The 25139-nt window shown below is 34.1% G+C and overlaps 1 protein-coding gene across 1 annotated transcript in view; it reads left to right on the forward strand.

The window, feature by feature from the left end:
• LOC148945419 (protein diaphanous-like) overlaps window positions 1–25139 on the forward strand; it is a 298677-nt gene that overhangs the window by 234777 nt on the left and 38761 nt on the right. Inside the window, exon 16 of the mRNA XM_089099035.1 lies at window positions 2176–2416. Coding sequence (XP_088955161.1) covers window positions 2176–2416 — 241 coding nt within the window. The remainder of the gene's footprint in view (window positions 1–2175; window positions 2417–25139) is intronic.

Below are 25139 nucleotides of genomic sequence, written 5' to 3' on the forward strand. Positions count from 1 at the left end.
TCTTTTTCCTGTTTCTTAGTACTTTTCAACAAAAGTATAAAGAAAAACTCAAATAAAAGTTTCAAATTTAGAAACCATATTTTCCACGAGGGTATTTTCCAAGGAGGGGGTATTTTCCGCGGGGGTTACTTTTCAAAGGAGGGGAGCGCGTATTTTTCGTGGGGGAGGGCATTTTTCGGGGGTTTAACCCCCCCCCCCCGTTCACTATGTTCATTTACGTTGTTTTACTGTATTCATGGCCGTATATTTGGATTTAAAATACACTTATTTGTCTATCTATCTAATATGCAGAATAATTGTACCAAACACATTTTGCATGCAGACCCTTTATGCTTACCCCCCCCCCCCCTAATATGCAAATATATAGCGCAAATTTATTTCTAAAATAACGAAGAAATTAACAAAAAAAAACTGGTGTATTCTCGAATTTTACACAGCGTAAACCTAAGTGAATGGCGCACAATACACAAGTACCGAAATTCCGTCCCCCTACGGAAATCAAAAAATAAAACTCGAATAAAATTCTTAAATTTGGAAAGCCTTTTTTTCTACGGGGGTTTTTTTTTTTTTGGGGGGGGGGGTATTTTCCAGGGGGCATTTTCCACGGGGGTATTTTCCATGAGGGTATTTTCGGGGGGGGGGGGGTATTCGCCTAGAACCGTGTCTGTTGTACTCGTTTTAAAGGAATCAAGAGATGGGTTCCAAGAGATAATTTCTCTCGGGAGATCATTCTATGCAGCTTGATCACAACAGGAGCAAGGAGGACAATCAAGAGCTGGAGCAACAGGAGCACCAAGTTGGAGTAGTACAGATCATAGCCCTGCTCCCAGTAGTTGGTCAGAACAGATCATAGCCCTGCTCCCAGTAGTTGGTCAGAACAGATCATAGCCCTGCTCCCAGTAGTTGGTCAGAACAGATCATAGCCCTGCTCCCAGTAGTTGGTCAGAACAGATCATAGCCCTGCTCCCAGTAGTTGGTCAGAACAGATCATAGCCCTGCTCCCAGTAGTTGGTCAGAACAGATCATAGCCCTGCTCCCAGTAGTTGGTCAGAACAGATCATAGCCCTGCTCCCAGTAGTTGGTCAGAACAGATCATAGCCCTGCTCCCAGTAGTTGGTCAGAACAGATCATAGCCCTGCTCCCAGTAGTTGGTCAGAACAGATCATAGCCCTGCTCCCAGTAGTTGGTCAGAACAGATCATAGCCCTGCTCCCAGTAGTTGGTCAGAACAGATCATAGCCCTGCTCCCAGTAGTTGGTCAGAACAGATCATAGCCCTGCTCCCAGTAGTTGGTCAGAACAGATCATAGCCCTGCTCCATCATGCTGGTCTCTCGTGGGCATTGAATGAGGGTCAGGGTCCTCTGCGTAAACCTGAAGATATCCTTGGTTATTTTTTTTTTCCTGCCTTCGGGACCAAGAAATTCGCGTTTGGCTGACTAGTCTTCAGAAATCTAGTAGCATACGTTATTATAGCCACATTGAAGAATTGCGTGGAGAGACTTGAAACTGAACCTACCGTGGAGAGTCCTTAAGTGTTGGCTGCAGGCGCAGGCAAATTGGTCATCCCTACGTAAGAGCTACTGGGAGCTTTATGATGGGCGTGGCTCGGGAAGTAGGTTTGCCTTTCCCTCTTTGCAGGGAGGTTGGGGACCATTTTTGAGTAGATGCCAAAGGTTGGAGAGTTTAAGGAATATGTATTTTCGAGGGGACGTTTGGTTGCTCCCAGACATTTTGAAGTCTGCTCTTAGAGATCTAATAGAATGTCTTATAGAGAATGATGTGGTAGCGCAATAGGCAGTGACTTGATGTTGAGTTTTATATATATATATATATATATATATATATATATATATATATATGTATATACATATATATATATATATATATATATATATATATATATATATATATATATATATATATATATATATATATATATATATATATATATATATATATATATATATATATATATATATATATATATCCTGATCTTTTAAAATCTAGTATACTCGGTTGCACTTAGTTATCAATAACATTTTCTCTAGCTTTTCAATTCACTAAAACATCAGCTTTGCAAATGTCAGTTTTTTCTGAGGGGGGGGGGTGTCCTGTGCTATTCACCAGAATGAAGATATTCACCTTTTACTTATAATTTATAAATATTTTTTTCAGCAATGTTATAAGGATAACGTAAAAATAAGAGAAACTGAAGAAAAAATACACCGGGCTCGGGAAGCAAAAGAAAAAGCAGAAAGAGAGAAAGCTGAAAGGCAAGCCAAAAAGAAAGCCTTAATAGATATACACGCGGAAGATGACCAAACTGGAGTCATGGATTCTTTACTAGAGGCTTTAACTACTGGCTCTGCCTTCTCGAGAGAACAAAAACGAAAAAGGCCTCCTCGTGCAGTTGGTGGTAAGTTTCGTTTTGAATTCTGCACTTTTCTCTCTCAGGAGGGCTGGCTGGTGAGAGCGACTACGCTGTGCGGCATTTTTTCTCTTTCTATTGATAAGAATGAAAATTTAGCAGGGCTAGAATTATATGGTGGACAATGGTCTCCCCTCCCCCCCCCCCCCAAAAAAAGAAAAAAAAATCTACAAATCGAATGTGGCTGAAATTTCGTATGCATACAGTCATCAGATAAAAGCGAGCAAAGTGCGTTTTTCATGGCTGTGAAGTAGGTTCTGACATGTGCTTATTGCCACTGCTCTAGCGAGGTTTGGGACGTAGAGACGTTTTATTCATGGATTATGTTCATTAATGACGTTAGCTATCAGTAGAATGGTCCCTATTGATCCGACCCCTCACCCATGCTGCCACCTACAACTTTTTTTAACACCAAATATGTGCATAGAGTCATTAGGGAGAACACGTGGTTAACGGGGTCAATGACCTAAATTTCCAAGGTCGATGTTGTTGTTGTTGTTGTTTTGGCCATGTGCATAGAGTCATTAGGGATAACACGTGGTTAATTAAATCGATTGGGAATTTGGAACACCTGTGCTGTCAGTCATTAATCAAATTGTTTCCGGGCAAAGTTTAATAATGTCTGACAGGTACTGTCAATCATTAATCAAATTGTTTCCAGGCGAAGTTTAATAATGTCTGACAGGTGATGTCAAGATTGATTGATATGTCACGAAATGGGAATTAATTTGTTGTTTCTAAGGGGAATTATTGATTTACGAAAGGGGAATTAATTTGATGTTTCTAAGGGGAAGGTGGGGAAGAGATATATTGATTGCGTAATCGAAGGGAGAGAATTCCCGAGAAATTCATTACATAATCGGTAGAACCCTATAAGGAGCTCGTGACGGGAATACATTTATGGGCATAGAATGACGTAATCAACTAAGACAAAAGGATTTCTGAGAAATTGATTACATAATCGGTAAAACCCTATCAGAAGGTCATGACGGGAATCCATTTATGGGCATAGCATGACGTAATTAACTAAGCCAAATGGATTTTTGAGAAATTGATTACATACTCGGTAGAACCCCATCAAAAGGTCAGTACGGGAATCCATTTATGGGCATAGAATGACGTAATCAACTAGGAAAAATGGATTTCTGAGAAATTGATTACATAATCGGTAGAACCCTATCAGAAGGTCATGACGGGAATTCATTTATGGGCATAGAATGACGTAATCGACTAAGACAAGCAAGTTACTTTCTTAATGTCCCTCCTAAACCCATTTTCGAACTTGAAGTACTTATCTTTTTCACTCACAACTATACTTTACAGGTTTTTGGATACCTCAACACCAAGAAATACTTTTCAAAGACCATTTCAGAGCAAGTTACTTTCTTAATGTCCCTCCTAAACCCATTTTGCAACTTTAAGTACTTATCTTTTTCACCCACAACTATACTTTACAGCCTTTTGGATACCTCAACACCAAGAAATACTCTTCAAAGACTATTTCAGAGCAAGATACTTTCTTAATGTCCCTCTTAAACCCATTTTCCTACTTGAAGTACTTATCTTTTTCATCCACAACTATACTTTACAGCTTTTTGGATACTTCAACACCAAGAAATACTTTTCAAAGACTATTTCAGAGCAAGTTACTTTCTTAATGTTCCTCCTAAACCCATTTTGCAACTTGAAGTACTTATCTTTTTCACCCACAACTATACTTTACAGCTTTTTGGATACCTCATCACCAAGAAATACTTTTCAAAGATCATTTCAGAGCAAGTTACTTTCTTAATGTTCCTACTAAAACCATTTTCCAACTTTAATTACTTATCTTTTTCACCCACAACTATACTTTACAGCTTTTTGGATACCTCAACACCAAGATATACTTTTCAAAGACCATTGCAGAGCAAGTTAATTTCTTAATGTCAATCCTAAACCCATTTTCCAACCTGAAATAATTATCTTTTTCCCCCAAAACTATACTTTACAGCACTTTGATTGTCCCAACACCAAGAAATACCTTTCAAAGACAATTTCAGAGAAAGTTACTTTCTTAATTCTCTTTTTAAACCCATTTTGCAACTTGAAGTACTTAGGTTTTTAACCCACAACTATAATAAACAGCTTTTTGGTTACCTCTAAACCAAGAAATAATTTTCAAAGACCATTTCAGAGCAAGTAACTTTCTTAATGTTCATCCTAAATCCATTTTGCAACTTGAAGTACTTATCTTTTTCACCCACAACTGTATTTTACAGCTTTTTGGTTACCTCAACACCAAGAAATACTTTTCAAAGACCATTTCAGAGTAAGTTACATTCTTAATGTCCCTCCTAAACCCATTTTCCAACTTGAAGTACTTATCTTTTTCACCCACAACTATACTTTACAGCTTCTTGGTTACATCAACACCAAGAAATACCTTTCAAAGACCATTTAAGAGCAAGTTAATTTCTTAATGTAACTCCTAATCCCATTTTCCAACTTGAAGTACTTATCTTTTTCACTCACAACTATACTTTACAGCTTTTTGGATACCTCAACACCAAGAAATAATTTTCAAAGACCATTTCAGAGCAAGCTACTTTCTTAATGTCCCTCCTAAACCTATTTTTGAACTTGAAGTACTTATCTTTTTCACCCACAACTATACTTGACAGCTTTTTGGATACTTCAACACCAACAAATACTTTTCAAAAGGCATTTCACAGCAAGTTACTTTCTGAATGTCCCTCTTAAACCCATTTTCCAACTTGAAGTACTTATCTTTTTCATCCACAACTATACTTTACAGCTTTTTGGATACCTCAACACCAAGAAATACCTTTCAAAGACCATTTCAGAGCAAGTTACTTTCTTAATGTCCCTCCTAAACCCATTTTGCAACTTGAAGTACTTATCTTTTTCACCCACAACTATACTTTACAGCTTTTTGATTGTTCCAACACCAAGAAATACTTTTCAAAGATCATTTCAGAGCAAGTTACTTTCTTAATGTCCCTCCTAAACCCATTTTCCAACTTGAAGAACTTATCTTCTTCACCCACAACTATACTTTACAGCTTTTTGGATACCTCAACACCAATAAATACTTTTCAAAGACCATGTCAGAGCAAGTTACTTTCTGAATGTCCATCCTAAAACCATTTTCCAGTATGAAGTAATTATCATTTTCATTCACAACTATACTTGACAGCTTTTCGGATACATTATAATCAAGAGATACTTTTCAACTGTCATTTCATAGCAAATTACTTTTTAATGTCTCTCCTAACCCCATTTTCCAACTTGACTTAATTATATTTTTCACACACAACTATACATTACAGCTTTTTGTATACCTCAACACCAAGAAATACTTTTCAAAGACCATTTCAGAGCAAGTTACTTTCTTAATGTCCCACCTAAACCCATTTTCCAACTTGAAGTACTTATCTTTTTCACCCACAACTATACTTTCCAGCTTTTTGAATGCTCCAACACCAAGCAATACTTTTCAAAGGCATTTCAGAATAAGTTCTTTTCTAAATATGCTTCTGAAACCAATTTTACAAATTCTAAATTTTTCCATAGTAGATAGAAAAGGCTATATCATAGCTGTGAATATTTTCTCGAAAGATAAGCAGTTCTATTTAAATTTCAAATTTTCTCAATGAAGTGAAGAAAAGTTCAAGTTCTCTTCTGAATTTTCTCAATGAAAAATAAATTAGTTTTTATTCAATTCTATTTTTCCAAATAATATAAAAATTTTCCACTTTAATTCAGATTTTTCTCAAAGGGATGAAAAATTTAAAATACTGTCCCAAATTTTCCCAACGAAGTGAAGAAAAGTCCAAGTTCTCTTCTGAACTTTAGCAAAGAACACACTTCAATTCTAATTTCTCCAGAGAAAACAAAAATCTTCCACTTCAGTTCTTTATTTCACAAAGACGTAAAGAAATTTAATGTCCAATTCTAACTTTTCGGTGGAAGATAGAAAAAGTAATCCCCAACCCGAAGGAACCCCCCGGTCCCCAAAGGCCCCAGGCCCCCCATTCCCCACAAAGCCCACCAAAGGACACCGAACCCAAAGGCCCCTAAAGGCCCCCCGACACACCCAAAAGACCAACAAACAAAAATTTCTCCTAGAAATAATATTTTTCATCACTGATAACACTTTTCTGTTCGAACTAGCAAGTTTTCTACCAAAGATACCAAATATTTTCATAGAAGTAACATTTTTTGATTGTGATAACAACTTTTCTGTCAGAAGTAGCAAGTTTTGCTTAACAGTAACAAACCCACTCATCAAAGTAATGATATTTTACTTTAATACTAACATACTTTTACTGAACACACACAAATTTCTCTTAGAAATAATATTTTTCGTCAATGATAACACTTTTTCTGTTCGAACTAGCAAGTTTTCTACCAAAGATACCAAATTTTTTCTTAGAAGTAACATTTTTGATTGTGATAACAACTTTCCTGTCAGAAGTAACAAGTTTTGCTTAACACTAACAAACCTTCTCATCAAATTAATGATATTTTACCTTAATACTAACATACTTTTACTGAACAAACAAAAATTTCTCTTAGAAATAATATTTTTCATCACTGATAATACTTTTCTGTTCGAATTAGCAAGTTTTCTACCAAAGATACCAAATATTTTCATAGAAGTAACATTTTTTGATTGTGATAACAACTTTTCTGTCAGAAGTAGCAAGTTTTGCTTAAGACTAACAAACATTCTCATCAATGTAATGATATTTTACCTTAATACTAACATACTTTTACTGAACACACAGAAATTTCTCTTAGAAATAATATTTTTCGTCAGTGATAACATTTTTTCTGTTCGAACTAGCAAGTTTTCTACCAAAGATACCAAATATTTTCATAGAAGTAACATTTTTTTATTATGAAAACAACTTTTCTGTCAGAAGTAGCAAGTTTTGCTTAACACTAACAAACATTCTCATCAAAGTAATGATATTTTACCCTTAATACTAACATACTTTTACTGAACACACACAAATTTCTCTTAGAAATAATATTTTTCGTCAGTGATAACACTTTTTGTGTTAGAACTAGCAAGTTTTCTAGCAAAGATACCAAATTTTTTCTTAGAAGTACCATTTTTTTATTATGATAACAACTTTTCTGTCAGAAGTAGCAAGTTTTGCTTAACACTAACAAACCTTCTCATCAACGTAACAACATTTTACCCCAATACTAACATACTTTTACTGAACAAACAAAAATTTCTCTTAAAAATAATATTTTTCATCAATGATAACACTTTTTCTGTTCGAACTAGCAAGTTTTCTAGCAAAGATACCAAATTTTTTCATAGAAGTAACATTTTTGATTGTGATAACAACTTTTCTGTCAGAAGTAGCAAGTTTTGCATTACACTAACAAACATTCTCATCAAAGTAACGATATTTTACTTTAATACTAACATACTTTTACTGAACACACACAAATTTTTCTAAGAAAAAATATTTTTCGTCAATGATAACACTTTTTCTGTTCGAACTAGCAAGTTTTCTAGCAAAGATACCAAATTTTTTCTTTGAAGTAACATTTTTTGATTGTGATAACAACTTTTCTGTCAGAAGTAGCAAGTTTTGCTTAACACTAACAAACCTTCTCATCAAAGTAACAACATTTTACCCTAATACTAACATACTTTTACTGAACAAACAAAAATTTCTCTTAGAAATAATATTTTTCATCAATGATAACACTTTTTCTGTTTTAACTAGCAAGTTTTCTAGCAAAGATACCAAATTTTTTCATATAAGTAACATTTTTTGATTTTGATAACAACTTTTCTGTCAGAAGTAGCAAGTTTTGCTTAACACTAACAAACATTCTCATCAAAGTAACGATATTTTACTTTAATACTAACATACTTTTACTGAACAAACACAAATTTCTCTTAGAAATAATATTTTTCGTCAATGATAACACTTTTTCTGTTCGAACTATCAAGTTTTCTAGCAAAGATACCAAATTTTTTCTTAGAAGTAACATTTTTTGATTGTGATAACAACTTTTCTTTCAGAAGTAGCAAGTTTTGCTTAACACAAACAAACCTTCTCATCAAAGTAATTATATTTTACCTTAATACTAACATACTTTTACTGAGCAAACAAAAATTTCTCTTAGAAATAATATTTTTCGTCAGTGATAACACTTTTTCTGTTAGAACTAGCAAATTTTCTACCAAATATACCAAATATTTTCATAGAAGTAACATTTTTTGATAGTGATAGCGAATTTTCTATCAGAAGTATCGAGTTTTACTTAACACTAACAGACATTTTCATCAATGTAATGATGTTTTACCTTAATACTAACATACTTTTACTGAACACACAAAAATTTCTCTTAGAAATAATATTTTTCTTCAGTGATAACACTTTTTCTGTTCGAACTAGAAAGTTTTCTACCAAAGATAGCTAATTTTTTCTTAGACGTACAATATTTTTATTGTGATAACAACTTTTCTGTCAGAAGTAGCAAGTTTTGCTTAACACTAACAAACAATCTCATCAAAGTAATGATATTTTACCTTAATACTAACATACTTTTACTCAACACACACAAATGTCTCATAGAAATAACATTTTTCGTCAGTAATAGCACTTTTTCTGTTCGGACTAGCATGTTTTCTACAAAAGAAACAAATTATTTTATTATAAGTTATATTTTTTGATTGTAATAAAAAAATTTTTGTGAGAATTATATAGTTTTGCTTAACACTAACAATCATTCTCATCAAAATAACAATATTTTACCTTGATACTAACAAACTTTTACAGAACAAACAAAAATTTCTCTTAGAAATAATATTTTTCATCACTGATAACACTTTCTGATCGAACTAGCAAGTTTTCTAGCAAAGATACCAAATTTTGTCGTATAAGTAACATTTTTTTGATTGTGATAACAACTTTTCTGTCAGAAGCAGCAAGTTTTTCTTAACACTAACAAACATTCTCATCAACGTAACGATATTTTACCTTAATACTAACATACTTTTACTGAAAACACACAAATTTTTCTTAGAAATAATATTTTTCGTCAATGATAACACTTTTTCTGTTCGAACTAGCAAGTTTTCTACCAAAGATACCAAATTTTTCGTAGAAGTAACATTTTTTGATTGTGATAACAACTTTTCTGTCAGAAGTAGCAAGTTTTTCTTAACACTAATAATCTTTCTCATCAAAGTAATGATATTTTACCCTAATACTAACATATTTTTACTCAACAAACAAAAATTTCTCTTAGAAATAATATTTTTCGTCAGTGATAACACTTTTTCTATTCGAACTAGCAAGTTTTCTACCAAAGATACCAAATTTGTTCTTAGAAGTAACATTTTTGATTGTAATAGCAACTTTTCTGTCAGAAGTAGCATGATAAGCTAACCTAGCCCAACTAAAGCATGGTATAAAGTCGACATGGGTGGATTTTCCAGCGAGTATGGTTAGGTTAGGTTAGGTTAGATCAAGTTAGGTTAGGTTAGGTCAAGTTAGGTTAGGTTAGCCTACGTACGCGCGCGTACGTAGGCTAACCTAACCTAACTTAACCTAACCTAACTTGATCTAACCTAACCTAACCATACTCGCCGGAAAATCCACCCATGTCGACTTTATACCATGCTTTAGTTGGGCTAGGTTAGCTTATCATGCTACTTCTGACAGAAAAGTTGCTATTACAATCAAAAATGTTACTTCTAAGAACAAATTTGGTATCTTTGGTAGAAAACTTGCTAGTTCGAACAGAAAAGTGTTATCAGTGATGAAAAATATTATTTCTAAGAGAAATTTTTGTTTGTTCAGTAAAAGTATGTTTGTATTAAGGTAAAATATCATTACTTTGATGAGAAGGTTTGTTTGTGTTAAGCAAAACTTGCTACTTCTGACAGAAAAGTTGTTATCACCATCAAAAAATGTTACTTCTAAGATTAAATTTGGTATCTTTGGTAGAAAACTTGCTAGTTCGAACAGAAAAAGTGTTATCATTGACGAAAAATATTATTTCTAAGAAAAATTTGTGTGTGTTCAGTAAAAGTATGTTAGTATTAAAGTAAAATATCGTTACTTTGATGAGAATGTTTGTTAGTGTTAAGCAAAACTTGCTAACTCTGACAGAAAAGTTGTTATCACAATCAAAAAAATGTTACTTCTATGAAAAAATTTGGTATCTTTGCTAGAAAACTTGCTAGTTAAAACAGAAAAAGTGTTATCATTGATGAAAAATATTATTTCTAAGAGAAATTTTTGTTTCTTCAGTAAAAGTATGTTAATATTAAGGTAAAATGATGTGACTTTGATGACAAGGTTTGTTAGTGTTAATCAAAACTTGATACTTCTGACAAAAAAGTTGTTAACATAATCAAAAAGGTTACTTGTACGAACTAATTTGGTATCTCTGCTAGCAAACTTGCTAGTTCGAACAGAAAAAGCGTTATCACTGACGAAAAATATTTTTTCTTAGAAAAATTTGTGTGTGTTCAGTAAAAGTATGTTAGTATTAAAGTAAAATATCGTTACTTTGATGAGAATGTTTGTTAGTGTTAATGCAAAACTTGCTACTTCTGACAGAAAAGTTGTTATCACAATCAAAAAATGTTACTTCTAAGAACATATTTGGTATCATTGGTAGAAAACTTGCTAGTTCGAACAGAAAATGTGTTATGATTGATGAAAAATATTATTTCTAAGAGAAATTTTTGTTTGTTCAGTAAAAGTATGTTAGTATTAGGGTAAAATGTTGTTACATTGATGAGAAGGTTTGTTAGTGTTAAGCAAAACTTGCTACTTCTGACAGAAAAGTTGTTATCATAATAAAAAAATGGTACTTCTAAGAAAAAATTTGGTATCTTTGCTAGAAAATTTGCTAGTTCGAACACAAAAAGTGTTATCATTGACGAAAAATATTATTTCTAAGAGAAATTTGTGTGTGTTCAGTAAAAGTATGTTAGTATTAAAGTAAAACATTGTTACATTGATAAGAATGTTTGTTATTGTTAAGTAAAACTCGATATTTCTGATCGAATAGTCGCTATCACAATCAAAAAATGTTACTTCTATGAAAATATTTGGTATCTTTGGTAGAAAACTTGCTCGTTCGAACAGAAAAAGTGTTATCACTGACGAAAAATATTATTTCTAAGAGAAATTTTTGTTTGCTCAGTAAAAGTATGTTAGTATTAAGGTAAAATATAATTACTTTGATGAGAAGGTTTGTTTGTGTTAAGCAAAACTTGCTACTTCTGACAGAAAAGTTGTTATCACAATCAAAAAATGTTACTTCTAAGAAAAAATTTGGTATCTTTGCTAGAAAACTTGCTAGTTCGAACAGAAAAGTGTTATCAGTGATGAAAAATATTATTTCTAAGAGAAATTTGTGTGTGTTCAGTAAATGTATGTTAGTATTAAAGTAAAATATCGTTACTATGATGAGAATGTTTGTTAGTGTTAAGCAAAACTATCTACTTCTGATAGAAAAGTTGTTATCACAATCAAAAAATGTTACTTCTACGAAAAAATTTGGTATCTTTGATAGAAAACTTGCTAGTTAAAACAGAAAATGTGTTATCATTGATGAAAAATATTATTTCTAAGAGAAATTTTTGTTTGTTCAGTAAAAGTATTTTAGTATTAAGGGTAAAATATCGTTACTTTGATGAGAAGGTTTGTTAGTGTTAAGCAAAACTTGCTACTTCTGACAGAAAAGTTGTTATCACAATCAAAAAATGTTACTTCTAAGAAAAAATTTGGTATCTTTGCCAGAAAACTTGCTAGTTCGAACAGAAAAAGTGTTATCACTGACGAAAAATATTATTTCTGAGAAAAATTTTTGTGTGTTCAGTAAAAGTATGTTAGTATTAAAGTAAAATATCGTTACTTTGATGAGAATGTTTGTTAGTTTTATTCAAAACTTGCTACTTCTGACAGAAAAGTTGTTATCACAATCAAAAATGTTACGTCTAAGAAAAAATTTGGTATCTTTGCTAGAAAACTTGCTAGTTGGAACAGAAAAAGTGTTATCATTGATGAAAAATATTATTTCTAAGAGAAATTTTTGTTTGTTCAGTAAAAGTATGTTAGTATTAGGGTAAAATGTTGTTACATTGATGAGAAGGTTTGTTAGTGTTAAGCAAAACTTGCTACTTCTGACAGAAAAGTTGTTATCATAATAAAAAAATGGTACTTCTAAGAAAAAATTTGGTATCTTTGCTAGAAAATTTGCTAGTTCGAACACAAAAAGTGTTATCATTGACGAAAAATATTATTTCTAAGAGAAATTTGTGTGTGTTCAGTAAAAGTATGTTAGTATTAAGGGTAAAATATCATTACTTTGATGAGAATGTTTGTTAGTGTTAAGCAAAACTTGCTACTTCTGACAGAAAAGTTGTTTTCATAATAAAAAAATGTTACTTCTATGAAAATATTTGGTATCTTTGGTAGAAAACTTGCTAGTTCGAACAGAAAGTGTTATCACTGACGAAAAATATTATTTCTAAGAGAAATTTCTGTGTGTTCAGTAAAAGTATGTTAGTATTAAGGTAAAATATCATTACTTTGATGAGAATGTTTGTTAGTCTTAAGCAAAACTTGCTACTTCTGACAGAAAAGTTGTTATCACAATCAAAAAATTTTACTTCTATTAAAATATTTGGTATCTTTGGTAGAAAACTTGCTAGTTAGAACTGAAAAGTGTTATCAGTGATGAAAAATATTATTTCCATGATAAATTTTTGTTTGTTCAGTAAAAGTATGTTAGTATTAAGGTAAAATATCATTACTTTGATGAGAAGGTTTGTTTGTGTTAAGCAAAACTTGCTACTTCTGACAGAAAAGTTGTTATCACAATCAAAAATGTTACTTCTAAGAAAAAATTTGGTATCTTTGGTAGAAAACTTGCTAGTTCGAACAGAAAAAGTGTTATCACTGACGAAAAATATTATTTCTAAGAGAAATTTGCATGTGTTCAGTAAAAGTATGTTAGTATTAAAGTAAAATATTATTACTTCGATGTGTGGGTTTGTTATTGTTAAGCAAAACTTGCTAATTCTGACAGAAAAGTTGTTCTCACAATCAAAAAATGTTACTACTATGAAAAAATTTGGTATCTCTGGTAGAAAACTTGCTAGTTTGAACAGACAAGTGTTATCAGTGATGAAAAATATTATTTCTAAGAGAAATGTTTGTTTGTTGGTCTTTTGGGTGTGTCGGGGGGCCTTTAGGGGCCTTTGGGTTCGGTGTCCTTTGGTGGGCATTGTGGGGACCGGGGGGCCTGGGGCCTTTGGGGACCGGGGGGTTCCTTCGGGTTGGGGATTACTTTTTCTATCTTCCACCGAAAAGTTAGAATTGGACATTAAATTTCTTTATGTCTTTGTGAAATAAAGAACTGAAGTGGAAGATTTTTGTTTTCTCTGAAGAAATTAGAATTGAAGTGTGTTCTTTGGTGAGGTTCAGAAGAGAACTTGAACTTTTCTTCACTTCGTTGAGAAAATTTGGAACAGTATTTTAAATTTTTCATCCCTTTGAGAGAAATATGAACTAAAGTGGAAAATTGTTATATTATTTCGAAAAATAGAATTGAATAAAAACTAATTTCTTTTTCATTGACAAAATTCAGAAGAGAACTTGAACTTTTCTTCACTTCATTGAGAAAATTTAAAATTGAAATAGAACTTCTTATCTTTCGAGAAAATATTCACAGCTATGATATAGCTTTTTCTATCTACTATGGAAAAATTTAGAATTTGTAAAATTGGTTTCAGAAGCATATTTAGAAAAGAACTTATTCTGAAATGCCTTTGAAAAGTATTGCTTGGTGTTGGAGCATTCAAAAAGCTGTAAAGTATAGTTGTGGGTGAAAAAGATAAGTACTTCAAGTTGGAAAATGGGTTTAGGAGGGACATTAAGAAAGTAACTTGCTCTGAAATGGTCTTTGAAAAGTATTTCTTGGTGTTGAGGTATCCAAAAAGCTGTAATGTAGAGTTGTGGGTGAAAAAGATAAGCAATTCATGTTGTAAAATTAGTTTAAAATGGACGTTAAGAAATTAACTTTCTGTGAAATTTTCTTTTAATAGCATGTATTTGTGTTTATGTATCCAAAAGGATTTACATAATCGTTTTGATGAAAAGCATAAGTACTTAATTTTGAATAATTGATTTGGAAGTAACGTTAAGAATGTAACTTGCTCTGAAATTGTCTTTGAAAAGTATTTCTTGGTGTTGAGGTATCCAAAAAGCTGTAAAGTATAGTTGTGGGTGAAAAAGATAAGTACTTCAAGTTGGAAAATGGGCTTAGGAGGGACATTAAGAAAGTAACTTTCTCTAAAAAGGTCTTTGAAAAGTATTTCTTAGTGTTGAGGTATCCAAAAAGCTGTAAAGTATAGTTGTGGGTGAAAAAGATAAGTACTTCAAGTTGGAAGATGGGTTTAGGAGGAACATTAAGAAAGTAACTTGCTCTGAAATGATCTTTGAAAAGTATTTCTTGGTGTTGGAACACTCAAAAAGCTGTAAAGTATAGTTGTGGGTGAAAAAGATAAGTACTTCAAGTTGCAAAATGGGTTTAGGAGGGACATTAAGAAAGTAACTTGCTCTGAAATGGTCTTTGAAAGGTATTTCTTGGTGTTTAGGTATCCAAAAAGCTGTAAAGTATAGTTGTGGATGAAAAATATAAGTACTTCAAGTTGGAAAATGGGTTTAAGTGGGACATTAAGAAAGGAACTTGCTCTGAAATGCCTTTTGAAAAGTATTTCTTGGTGTTGAGGTATCCAAAAAGCTGTAAAGTATAGTTGTGGGTGAAAAAGATAAGTACTTCAATTTCCAAAATGGGTTTAGGAGGGACATTAAGAAAGTAACTTGCTCTGAAATGGTCCTTGAAAAGTATTTCATGGTGTTGAGGTATCCAAAAAGCTGTAAAGTATAGTTGTGAGTGAAAAAGATAAGTACTTCAAGTTGGAAAATGGGATTAGGAGTGACATTAAGAAAGTAACAGTAGAAAGGCCTTATTGACTACTGAACGAACTCCTTATATGGGCATAGCCTCCCTAGGGAGAATGATTGCGTAATCGGTCAATGACCTCTTTTTCCAAGGTCGATTTATTTGATGTTTCTATGTGTAATAACTCCGGAACGAAGGTTGCACATGCGCATTGAATTCTAACGGGAACAATGTTATTGATCTAGGACTCGAGGGGGAAGTGAATTTCCGAGAACTTGATTGCGTAATCGATCGTGAATGTTGGGAGAACACGTGGTTAATGGGGTCAATGACCTAAATTTCCAATGTGTCAACAACAACAACATTGACCTTGACATTAGCTGAGAGCGTGCACTTACAACAACAACAACATCGACCTTGGAACACCTGTGATGTCGACCTCAATTCACCTATCGTGAATCAATAATTCCCCTTAGAAACAACAAATTAATTCCCCTTTCTTGACAGATCAATCAACCAATGACATCATCTGTCAGACTCTAAAAATTTTCGCATAGAAACGATTCTCCAGGAATAGATCCAAGTCATTACTGTCTTTGCCTCGGAAACAACGCTTTTGGTCGAACTCCAAAGGATATTAATAGCCAAAGGCCATGGAAACAATTCTCCAAGAAACATCTTAGCGATGAATTGTTTTAGCGTGGGAATCAGGTTTCTTATTAATTTGAAATGCATTAGCGCAGAGATGCCAAAAACAAAAGGAACACGCTGAATTACGTTTAGGGATTATTTGGGCGAAACTGTTTTAGACAGGTTATGGAACTATTTCGGCGAAACAGTTAGAGACATTTTAAAAGATGATTTTTGAAGAGATTTTAGAAGAGAATTTAATGGTGAAACTCTGTGGTCGTTATAATACACAAGTTTCATTTGAACAGTGTTGTGAGGTCCTCTAACCCAACCCAAAGGGTTCCAATCCTCCTACCCCAACCCCGAAGGAAGCCCCCGGTCCTCAAAGGCCCCCCAAGCTCCCAAAGGGCCACCGGCGCCCCCAAAGGCCCACCCAGACCCCCAAAGGCCCATCCGAGCTCCCAAAGAGCCCCCAGCCCCCCAAACGCCCTCCTCAGACCCTCAAAGGCCCTCCTCTGGTCCTCACAGGGCCCCCGGACCCCCAAAGGCTCTCCCTGTGCCCCAAAGGCCCTCCCCCAGTCCTCAAGGTCCCCAAGCTCCCAAAGAGCCCCAGCCCCCCAAACGCCCTCCTCAGACCCTCAAAGGCCCTCCCCCGGTCCTCCAAGGCCCCCCAAGCTCCCAAACGGACACCGGCGCCCCCAAAGGCCCACCCAGACCCCCAAAGGCCATCCCCGGGCCACCCAAAGGTCCATCGAGCTCCCAAAGGACCAACGGGGTCCCAAAGGCCCTCCACCGGTCCCCAAATATCCCCCAGGCCCCCAACTGCCCTCCTCAGACCCTCAAAGGGCCCCCGGATCCCCAAACGCCCTCCCTGGGCCCCAAAGGTCCCCCCCGGTCACCATACAGTCAAACGAACAAATACACAGGCACACGAAAACTTACATGAGCACAAAAACTTTTAGACACACACACGAACCAATACACACACACGTCAAAAAATTCAACCCCACAAGAATCGTCACACACACGATTACACGAAAACACTAACCCACTAATAAACCCACACGAACCATAAGTCACACACCAAAACAAAAACACACACAACACAACACACACACACACACACACACAAAAACTTACACCCACACGCAAAAACTTACACACACACACACAAAAACATACACACACACACTAAAACAGACTCACAAACAAAAACATACACAAACGCACAAAAAATTTCACACAATCACAAAAACTAACACACACACACACACGAAAACTTACGCACACACACTAAAACTTACAGACACACACGCCAAAACTTACACACACACAAAAACTTACACACACACACACATACATACACAAAAACTTACCCATGCACTAGAAAACTTACATGCACATTAAAACTTACATACACACAAAAACTTACACACACACACAAAAACTTACACGCACACACGAAAACTTACACACACACGCCAAAACTTACACACACACACACAAAACTTACGCACACACACCAAAACTTACACACACACACACACACACACACACACAAACACACACAAACACACAAACACAAAAACACAAACACATACACACACAAACACACAAAAACAAACAAAAATAAAAACATACACACACACACACAAACACACTCAAACTTACAAAAACACACAAAAACTTACACCCACACGCAAAAGCTTACACACACAAAAACTTACACACACACAAAAAAACTTACACTCACATGCAAAAACTTAAATTCACACAAAAAATAAAATGCACACAAAAAAACTTACATACACACACAAAAACTTACACACACGCTCAAAAAATGACACACACACACAAAAACTAACACACACACACACACACACACACACACACAAAAACTTACACATGCACATCTGTTGCGAAAACACACAAAAGTTAGAAAAAATGCAAAATGTTCCTTTATTACCACTGCAATACGGCTAAAAATTAAAAATTCATACACATTTTCAACTATCTAAGGGTACATGTTTTAAATATGAGCCAATCCATTGCGAAAACGCAAAAAAGTTAGAAAAAATGCAAAATATTCCTTTATTAACTTTCAAATACGGTTAAAAAGTAAGAATTCATACATATTTTCAACTAGCTAAGGGTCAATGTTTTAAATATGAGCAATTCTAATGCAAAAACACACAAAAGTTAGAGAAAATGCAAAATGTTCCTTTATTATCTCTGCAATACGGCCTAAAATGAAGAATTCATAAACATTTTCTACTAGCTAAGGGTAAGTGTTTTAAATATGAGCCAATCTGTTTCTAACTCACACAGGAGTTAGAAAAAATACAAAATATTCATTTATTAAATCTCAAATACGGCTAAAAATGAAGAATTCATACACATTTTCAACTAGCTAAGGGTAAGTGTTTTAAATATGAGCCATTCTGTTGCGAAAACACACAAAAGTTAGAAAAAATACAAAATATTCCTTTATTACCTCTGCAAAACGGCTAAAAATGAAGAATTCATACACATTTTCAACTAGCTAAGGGTAAGTGTTTTAAATATGAGCCATTCTGTTGCGAAAACACACAAAAGTTAGAAAAAATACAAAATATTCCTTTATTACCTCTGCAAAACGGCTAAAAATGAAGAATTCATACACATTTTCAACTAGCTAAGGGTAAGTGTTTTAAATATGAGCCATTCTGTTGCGAAAACACACAAAAGTTAGAAAAAATACAAAATATTCCTTTATTACCTCTGCAAAACGGCTAAAAATGAAGAATTCATACACATTTTCAACTAGCTAAGGGTAAGTGTTTTAAATATGAGCCATTCTGTTGCGAAAACACACAAAAGTTAGAAAAAATACAAAATATTCCTTTATTACCTCTTCAATACGTGTAAAAATGAAGAATTCATAAACAATTTCAACTAGCTAACGGTTAAATGTTTAAAATCTGAGCAATTCTATTGCGTAAACACACAAAAGTTTGAGAAAATGCAGAATGTTCCTTTATTACCTCTGCAATACGGCTAAAAATGAAGAATTCATGCACATTTTCAACTAGCTAAGGGTAAGTGTTTTAAATATGAGCCATTCTCTTGCGAAAACACACAACAGTTAGAAAAAATACAAAATATTCCCTTCGTGCCTATGAAATACGGCTAAAATTTAAGAATTCATACACATTTTCAACTAGCTCAGGGTCATTGTTTTAAATATGTGCCTTTATGTTGAGAAAACACACAAAAGTTATAAAAAATACAAAATGTTCCTTTATTACCTCTGCAAAACGGATAAAAATGAAGAATTCATACACATTTTAGACTAGCTAAGGGTAAGTGTGTTAAATATGACCCATTCTGTAGATAAAACACAAACAATTTAGAAAATATACAAAAGCATCCATTATTACCTCTTCAAAACCTCTAATAAGTATGAATTCATACACATTTTCAACTAACTAAGGGTAAGTGTTTTAAATATGAGCCATTCTGTTGCGAAAACACACAAAAGTTAGAAAAAATACAAAATATTCCTTCATAACCTCTGAAATACGGCTAAAAATGAAGAATTCATACACATTTTCAACTAGCTAAGGGTAAGTGTTTGAAATATGAGCCATTCTGTTGCGAAAACACACAAAAGTTAGAAAAAATACAAAATACTCCTTTATTACCTCTGCAATACGGCTAAAAATGAAGAATTCATACATATTTTCAACTAGCTAAGGGTAAGTGTTTTAAATAGGATCCATTCTGTTGCGAAAACACACAAAAGTTACAAAAAATACAAAATATTCCTTTATTACCTCTGCAATACGGGTAAAAATGAAGAATTCATACAAATTTTCAACTAGCTAAGGGTAAGTGTTTTAAATATGTGCCATTCTGTTGCGAAAACACACAAAAGTTAGAAAAAATGCAAAATGTTCCTTTATTACCTCTGCAATACGGCTAAAAATGAAGAATTCATACACATTTTCAACTAGCTAAAGGGTAAATTTTTTAAATATGAGCCATTCTATTGCGAAAACACACAAAAGTTAGAAAAAATGCAAAAAGTTCCTTTATTACCTCTGCAATACGGCTAAAAATGAAGAATTCATACACATTTTCAACTAGCTAAAGGGTAAATATTTTAAATATGAGCCTTTCTATTGCGAAAACACACAAAAGTTCAAAAAATACAAAATGTTCCTGTATAACCTATGCAAACAGGGTAAAAATGAAGAATTAATACAAATTTTCAACTAGCTAAGGGTAAGTGTTTTAAATATGAGCCATTCTGTTACGAAAACACACAAAGGATAGAAAAAATACATAATATTACTTTATTACCTCTTCAATACTGTTAAAAATGAAGAATTCATACACATTTTCAACTAGCTAAGGGTAAATGTTTTAAATATGAGCCATTCTGTTGCGAAAACACACAAAAGTTAGAAAAAATGCAAAATGTTCCTGTATTATCTCTGCAATACGGCTAAAAATTAATAATTCATATAGATCTTCAACTAGCTAAAGGGCAAATGTTTTAAATATTAGCCATTCTATTGCGTAAACACACAAAAGTTAGAAACAATGCAAAATATTCCTTTATTACCTCTGCAATACGGCTAAAAATGAAGAATTCATACACATTTTCAGTACCACGTCCTGACCCCCCTAATTGAAGGATATGAATCAGAACCATGGGAACGTAATTTCTTCGTATTTTGCTTATTTTCGTTAGAAAATACACTTAAAAACCATATTAAGAGCTATATTTATGAGTCTTTCACTGAAAATTCCTTTTTCATACCACGTCCTGACCCCCCTAATTGAAGGATATGAATTAGAACCAGGGGAACGTAATTTCATCGTATTTTGCATTTCCCACAAGAGGACGCTTTTCGAGTAAAAGTAGAGAGCTACCAGACTAAACCAAAGATATGATGAAATAATAACGAATAATTGTTCAAACTTAAATTTTCTGTATTACGGGAATAGTTTATTTTCGAACCATTATATCTACCAAAGGTTCAATACCTGAGTTAAACTAAGAGGTTTCAATTTCAGGAAAAAAATGTCATATTTTTCTTATATTCGACGGAAAAAACACTGAAAAGACATATTATTGAACTCACATCAAACATTGCGGGGCTTGCATTTGAAGAACCTTCCATTATTTTCTATCTTGTCCTCTATTTCAGCATATATTGACTTTTAAAGCTTTTCAAAGCTCTTAAATATACTAATCTAACGGTTATTTATTTACAAAAATCGTGCAAACTGTTGATTTAGAACAATAATTACCTTTCTATATATCAATTAACACTCACTAGAATTGCCACTTTTCACTCGCGGAGAATGGTTTCAAAACAATACTTCTTACATCGCATAGACCAATTGTCTCAAACGAGACATCTTCAATGCAGATTAATTAATTGTTACGTTCGATTTTGTTTTGGACATTGGAGAGCATCAATGGGAAGTGAGAATTTCTGTAAAACTATCAAAGATTGATCAACACTATGATTTCACACTTCATGTGTAATCAGAAAGAAAAAAGAAGAAAAATTGATAAAAGATATTTTGAAATATGCCCCAAAATCAGAGCTATTACAACTTAAATGCCGCGAGGGGGGGGGAATCAGGTTTAAGAATATCCTGGATATATCATTTTATATTTTCTAAGTACTCACAGAAGGACTCGTCACAGAAACATTGAAAAGGACTCATTTGATTGGGAATTAAAGTGACTAGCACACAATTCACAGGAGGGGGTGTGAAAATTTCTAGGAACGTATTTTCAACATATTTAAATATTTACCTACGTATGCATCACTTAGGTTAGATTAGATTAGGTTAGAGACAGACAAAAAGTTAGGTGTATGGTTAGGCTAGGTTAGATTATGTTAGGTTAGGTTAATTTAGGGTAGACTAGCTTAGCCTACGTACGAGAAAGAAAAGTTCATAGGTGTGGAGCTCCCCCACCGCCTCAACCATCGCTCTTGAAATCCCTTGAATTAGGTTAGAGACAGACAAAAAGTTAGGTGTACGGTTAGGTTAGGTTAGATTATGTTAGGTTAGGTTAATTTAGGTTAGACTAGCTTAGCTTACGTAGCCCCCCTCCTCCCCACCGCCTCAACCATCGCTCTTGAAATCCCTTGAATTAGGTTAGAGACAGACAAAAAGTTAGGTGTATGGTTAGGTTAGGTTAGATTATGTTAGGTTAGGTTAATTAACGGTAGCCTCCTTTGTTAATGTTTTTTATTTGGGGGGGGGGGCTCCCGCCCCCTCAACAAAAAGTTATGTGTATGGTTAGGTTAGGTTAGATTATGTTAGGTTAGGTTAATTTAGGTTAGACTAGCTTAGCCTACGTACGGCCCCCCCCACCCCCCGGGGGTCACGGGGAACTGAAAGCCTACCACGGGTGGGACCCCCCCCACCAAGGTTAGGTTACCTAACATTTCAAGGTGACCCCCCCCTCCCCAACCCCGGGACCACGGGACCGAAAGCCTGACACGGGTAGGACCCTCACCACCAAGGTCAGGTTAGGTTAGATTAGGTTAAGTTACCTAACATTTCTAGGTTAACTTACATCAGGTTAAGTGGCGCGCCACTTAACCTGATGTAAGTTAACCTAGAAATGTTAGGTAACTTAACCTAATCTAACCTAACCTGACCTTGGTGGTGAGGGTCCTACCCGTGTCAGGCTTTCGGTCCCGTGGCCCCGGGGTTGGGGCGGGGGGTCACCTTGAAATGTTAGGTAACCTAACCTTGGTGGTGGGGGTCCCACCCGTGGTAGGCTTTCAGTCCCCGTGGCCCCGGGGGTGGGGGAGGGGGGCCGTACGTAGGCTAAGCTAGTCTAACCTAAATTAACCTAACCTAACATAATCTAACCTAACCATACACCTAACTTTTTGTTGAGGGGGCGGGAGCCCCCCCCCAAAAAAATAAAAAACCTTAACAAAGGAGGCTACCGTTAATTAACCTAACCTAACATAATCTAACCTAACCTAACCATACACCTAACTTTTTGTCTGTCTCTAACCTAATTCAAGGGATTTCAAGAGCGATGGTTGAGGCGGTGGGGGAGGGGGGACTACGTAGGCTAACCTAGTCTAACCTAAATTAACCTAACATAATCTAACCTAACCTAACCATACATCTAACTTTTTGTCTGTCTCTAACCTAATTCAAGGGATTTCAAGAGCGATGGTTGAGGCGGTGGGGAGCTCCACACCTATGAACTTTTCTTTCTCGTACGTAGGCTAAGCTAGTCTACCCTAAATTAACCTAACCTAACATAATCTAACCTAGCCTAACCATACACCTAACTTTTTGTCTGTCTCTAACCTAATCGAATCTAACCTAAGTGATGCGTACGTAGGTAAATATTTAAATATGTTGAAAATACGTTCCTAGAAATTTTCACGCCCCCCTCCTGAGAATTGAGTGCTAGTAACTTTAATTTTCAATCATATAGGTTCTTTTAGATGTTTCTGTGACGAGTCCTTCTGTGATTACTTAGAAAATATAAAATTATATATCCAGTAACTTCTGAAACCTGATCCCCCCTCCCCTCGCGTCATTTAAGTTGTAATAGCTCTGATTTTGGGGCATATTTCAAAATATCTTTTATCAATTTTTCTTCTTTTTTCTTTCTGATTACACATGAAGTGTGAAATCATAGTGTTGATCAATCTTTGATAGTTTTACAGAAATTCTCACTTCCCATTGATGCTCTCCAATGTCCAAAACAAAATCGAACGTAACAATTAATTAATCTGCATTGAAGATGTCTCGTTTGAGACAATTAGTCTATGCGATGTAAGAAGTATTGTTTTGAAACCATTCTCCGCGAGTGAAAAGTGGCAATTCTAGTGAGTGTTAATTGATATATAGAAAGGTAATTATTGTTCTAAATCAACAGTTTGCACGATTTTTGTAAATAAATAACCGTTAGATTAGTATATTTAAGAGCTTTGAAAAGCTTTAAAAGTCAGTATATGCTGAAATAGAGGACAAGATAGAAAATAATGGAAGGTTCTTCAAATACAAGCCCGGCAATGTTTGATGTGAGTTCAATAATATGTCTTTTCAGTGTGTATTCCATCGAAAATAAGCAAAATATGACAATTTTTTCCTGAAATTGAAACCTCTTAGTTTAACTCAGGCATTGAACCTTTGGTAGATATAATGTTTCGAAAATAAACTATTCCCGTAATACAGAAAATTTAAGTTTGAACAATTACTCGTTATTATTTCATCATATCTTTGGTTTAGTCTGGTAGCTCTTTACTTTTACTCGAAAAGTGTCCTCTTGTGGGAAATGCAAAATACGATGAAATTACGCTCCCATGGTTCTAATTCATATCCTTCAATTAGGGGGGTCAGGACTTGGTATGAAAAAGGAATTTTCAGTGAAAGACTCATAAATAGAGCTCTTAATATGGTTTTTCAGTGTTTTTTCTAACGAAAATAAGCAAAATACGACGAAATTACGTTCCCATGGTTCTAATTCATATCCTTCAATTAGGGGGGTCAGGACGTGGTACTGAAAATGTGTATGAATTCTTCATTTTTAGCCGTATTGCAGAGGTAATAAATGAATATTTTGCATTTTTTCTAACTTTTGTGTGTTTACGCAATAGAATGGCTAATATTTAAAACTTTTATCCTTTAGCTAGTTGAAAATTTGTATGAATTCTTCATTTTTAGCCGTATTGAAGAGGTAATAAAGGAATATTTTGTATTTTTTCTAACTTTTGTTTGTTTTCGCAACAGAATGGCTCATATTTAAAACACTTACCCTTAGCTAGTTGAAAAAGTGTATGAATTCTTCATTTTTAGCCGTATTGCAGAGGTAATAAAGGAATATTATGCATTTTTTCTAACTTTTGTGTGTTTTCGTAATATAATGGCTCATATTTAAAACATTTACCCTTATCTAGTTGTAAATGTGTATGAATTCTTCATTTTTAGCCGTTTTGCAGAGGTAATAAAGGAACATTTTGCATTTTGTCTAACTTTTGTTTGTTTTCGCAACAGAATGGCTCATATTTAAAACACTTACCCTTAGCTAGTTGAAAATGTGTATGAATTCTTCATTTTTACCCGT

The sequence above is a fragment of the Artemia sp. Qi Xiang Cuo genome, chromosome 13 (genome assembly GCF_049724085.1).
Source record: "Artemia sp. Qi Xiang Cuo chromosome 13, ASM4972408v1, whole genome shotgun sequence".
Lineage (NCBI taxonomy): Eukaryota > Metazoa > Arthropoda > Branchiopoda > Anostraca > Artemiidae > Artemia > Artemia sp. Qi Xiang Cuo.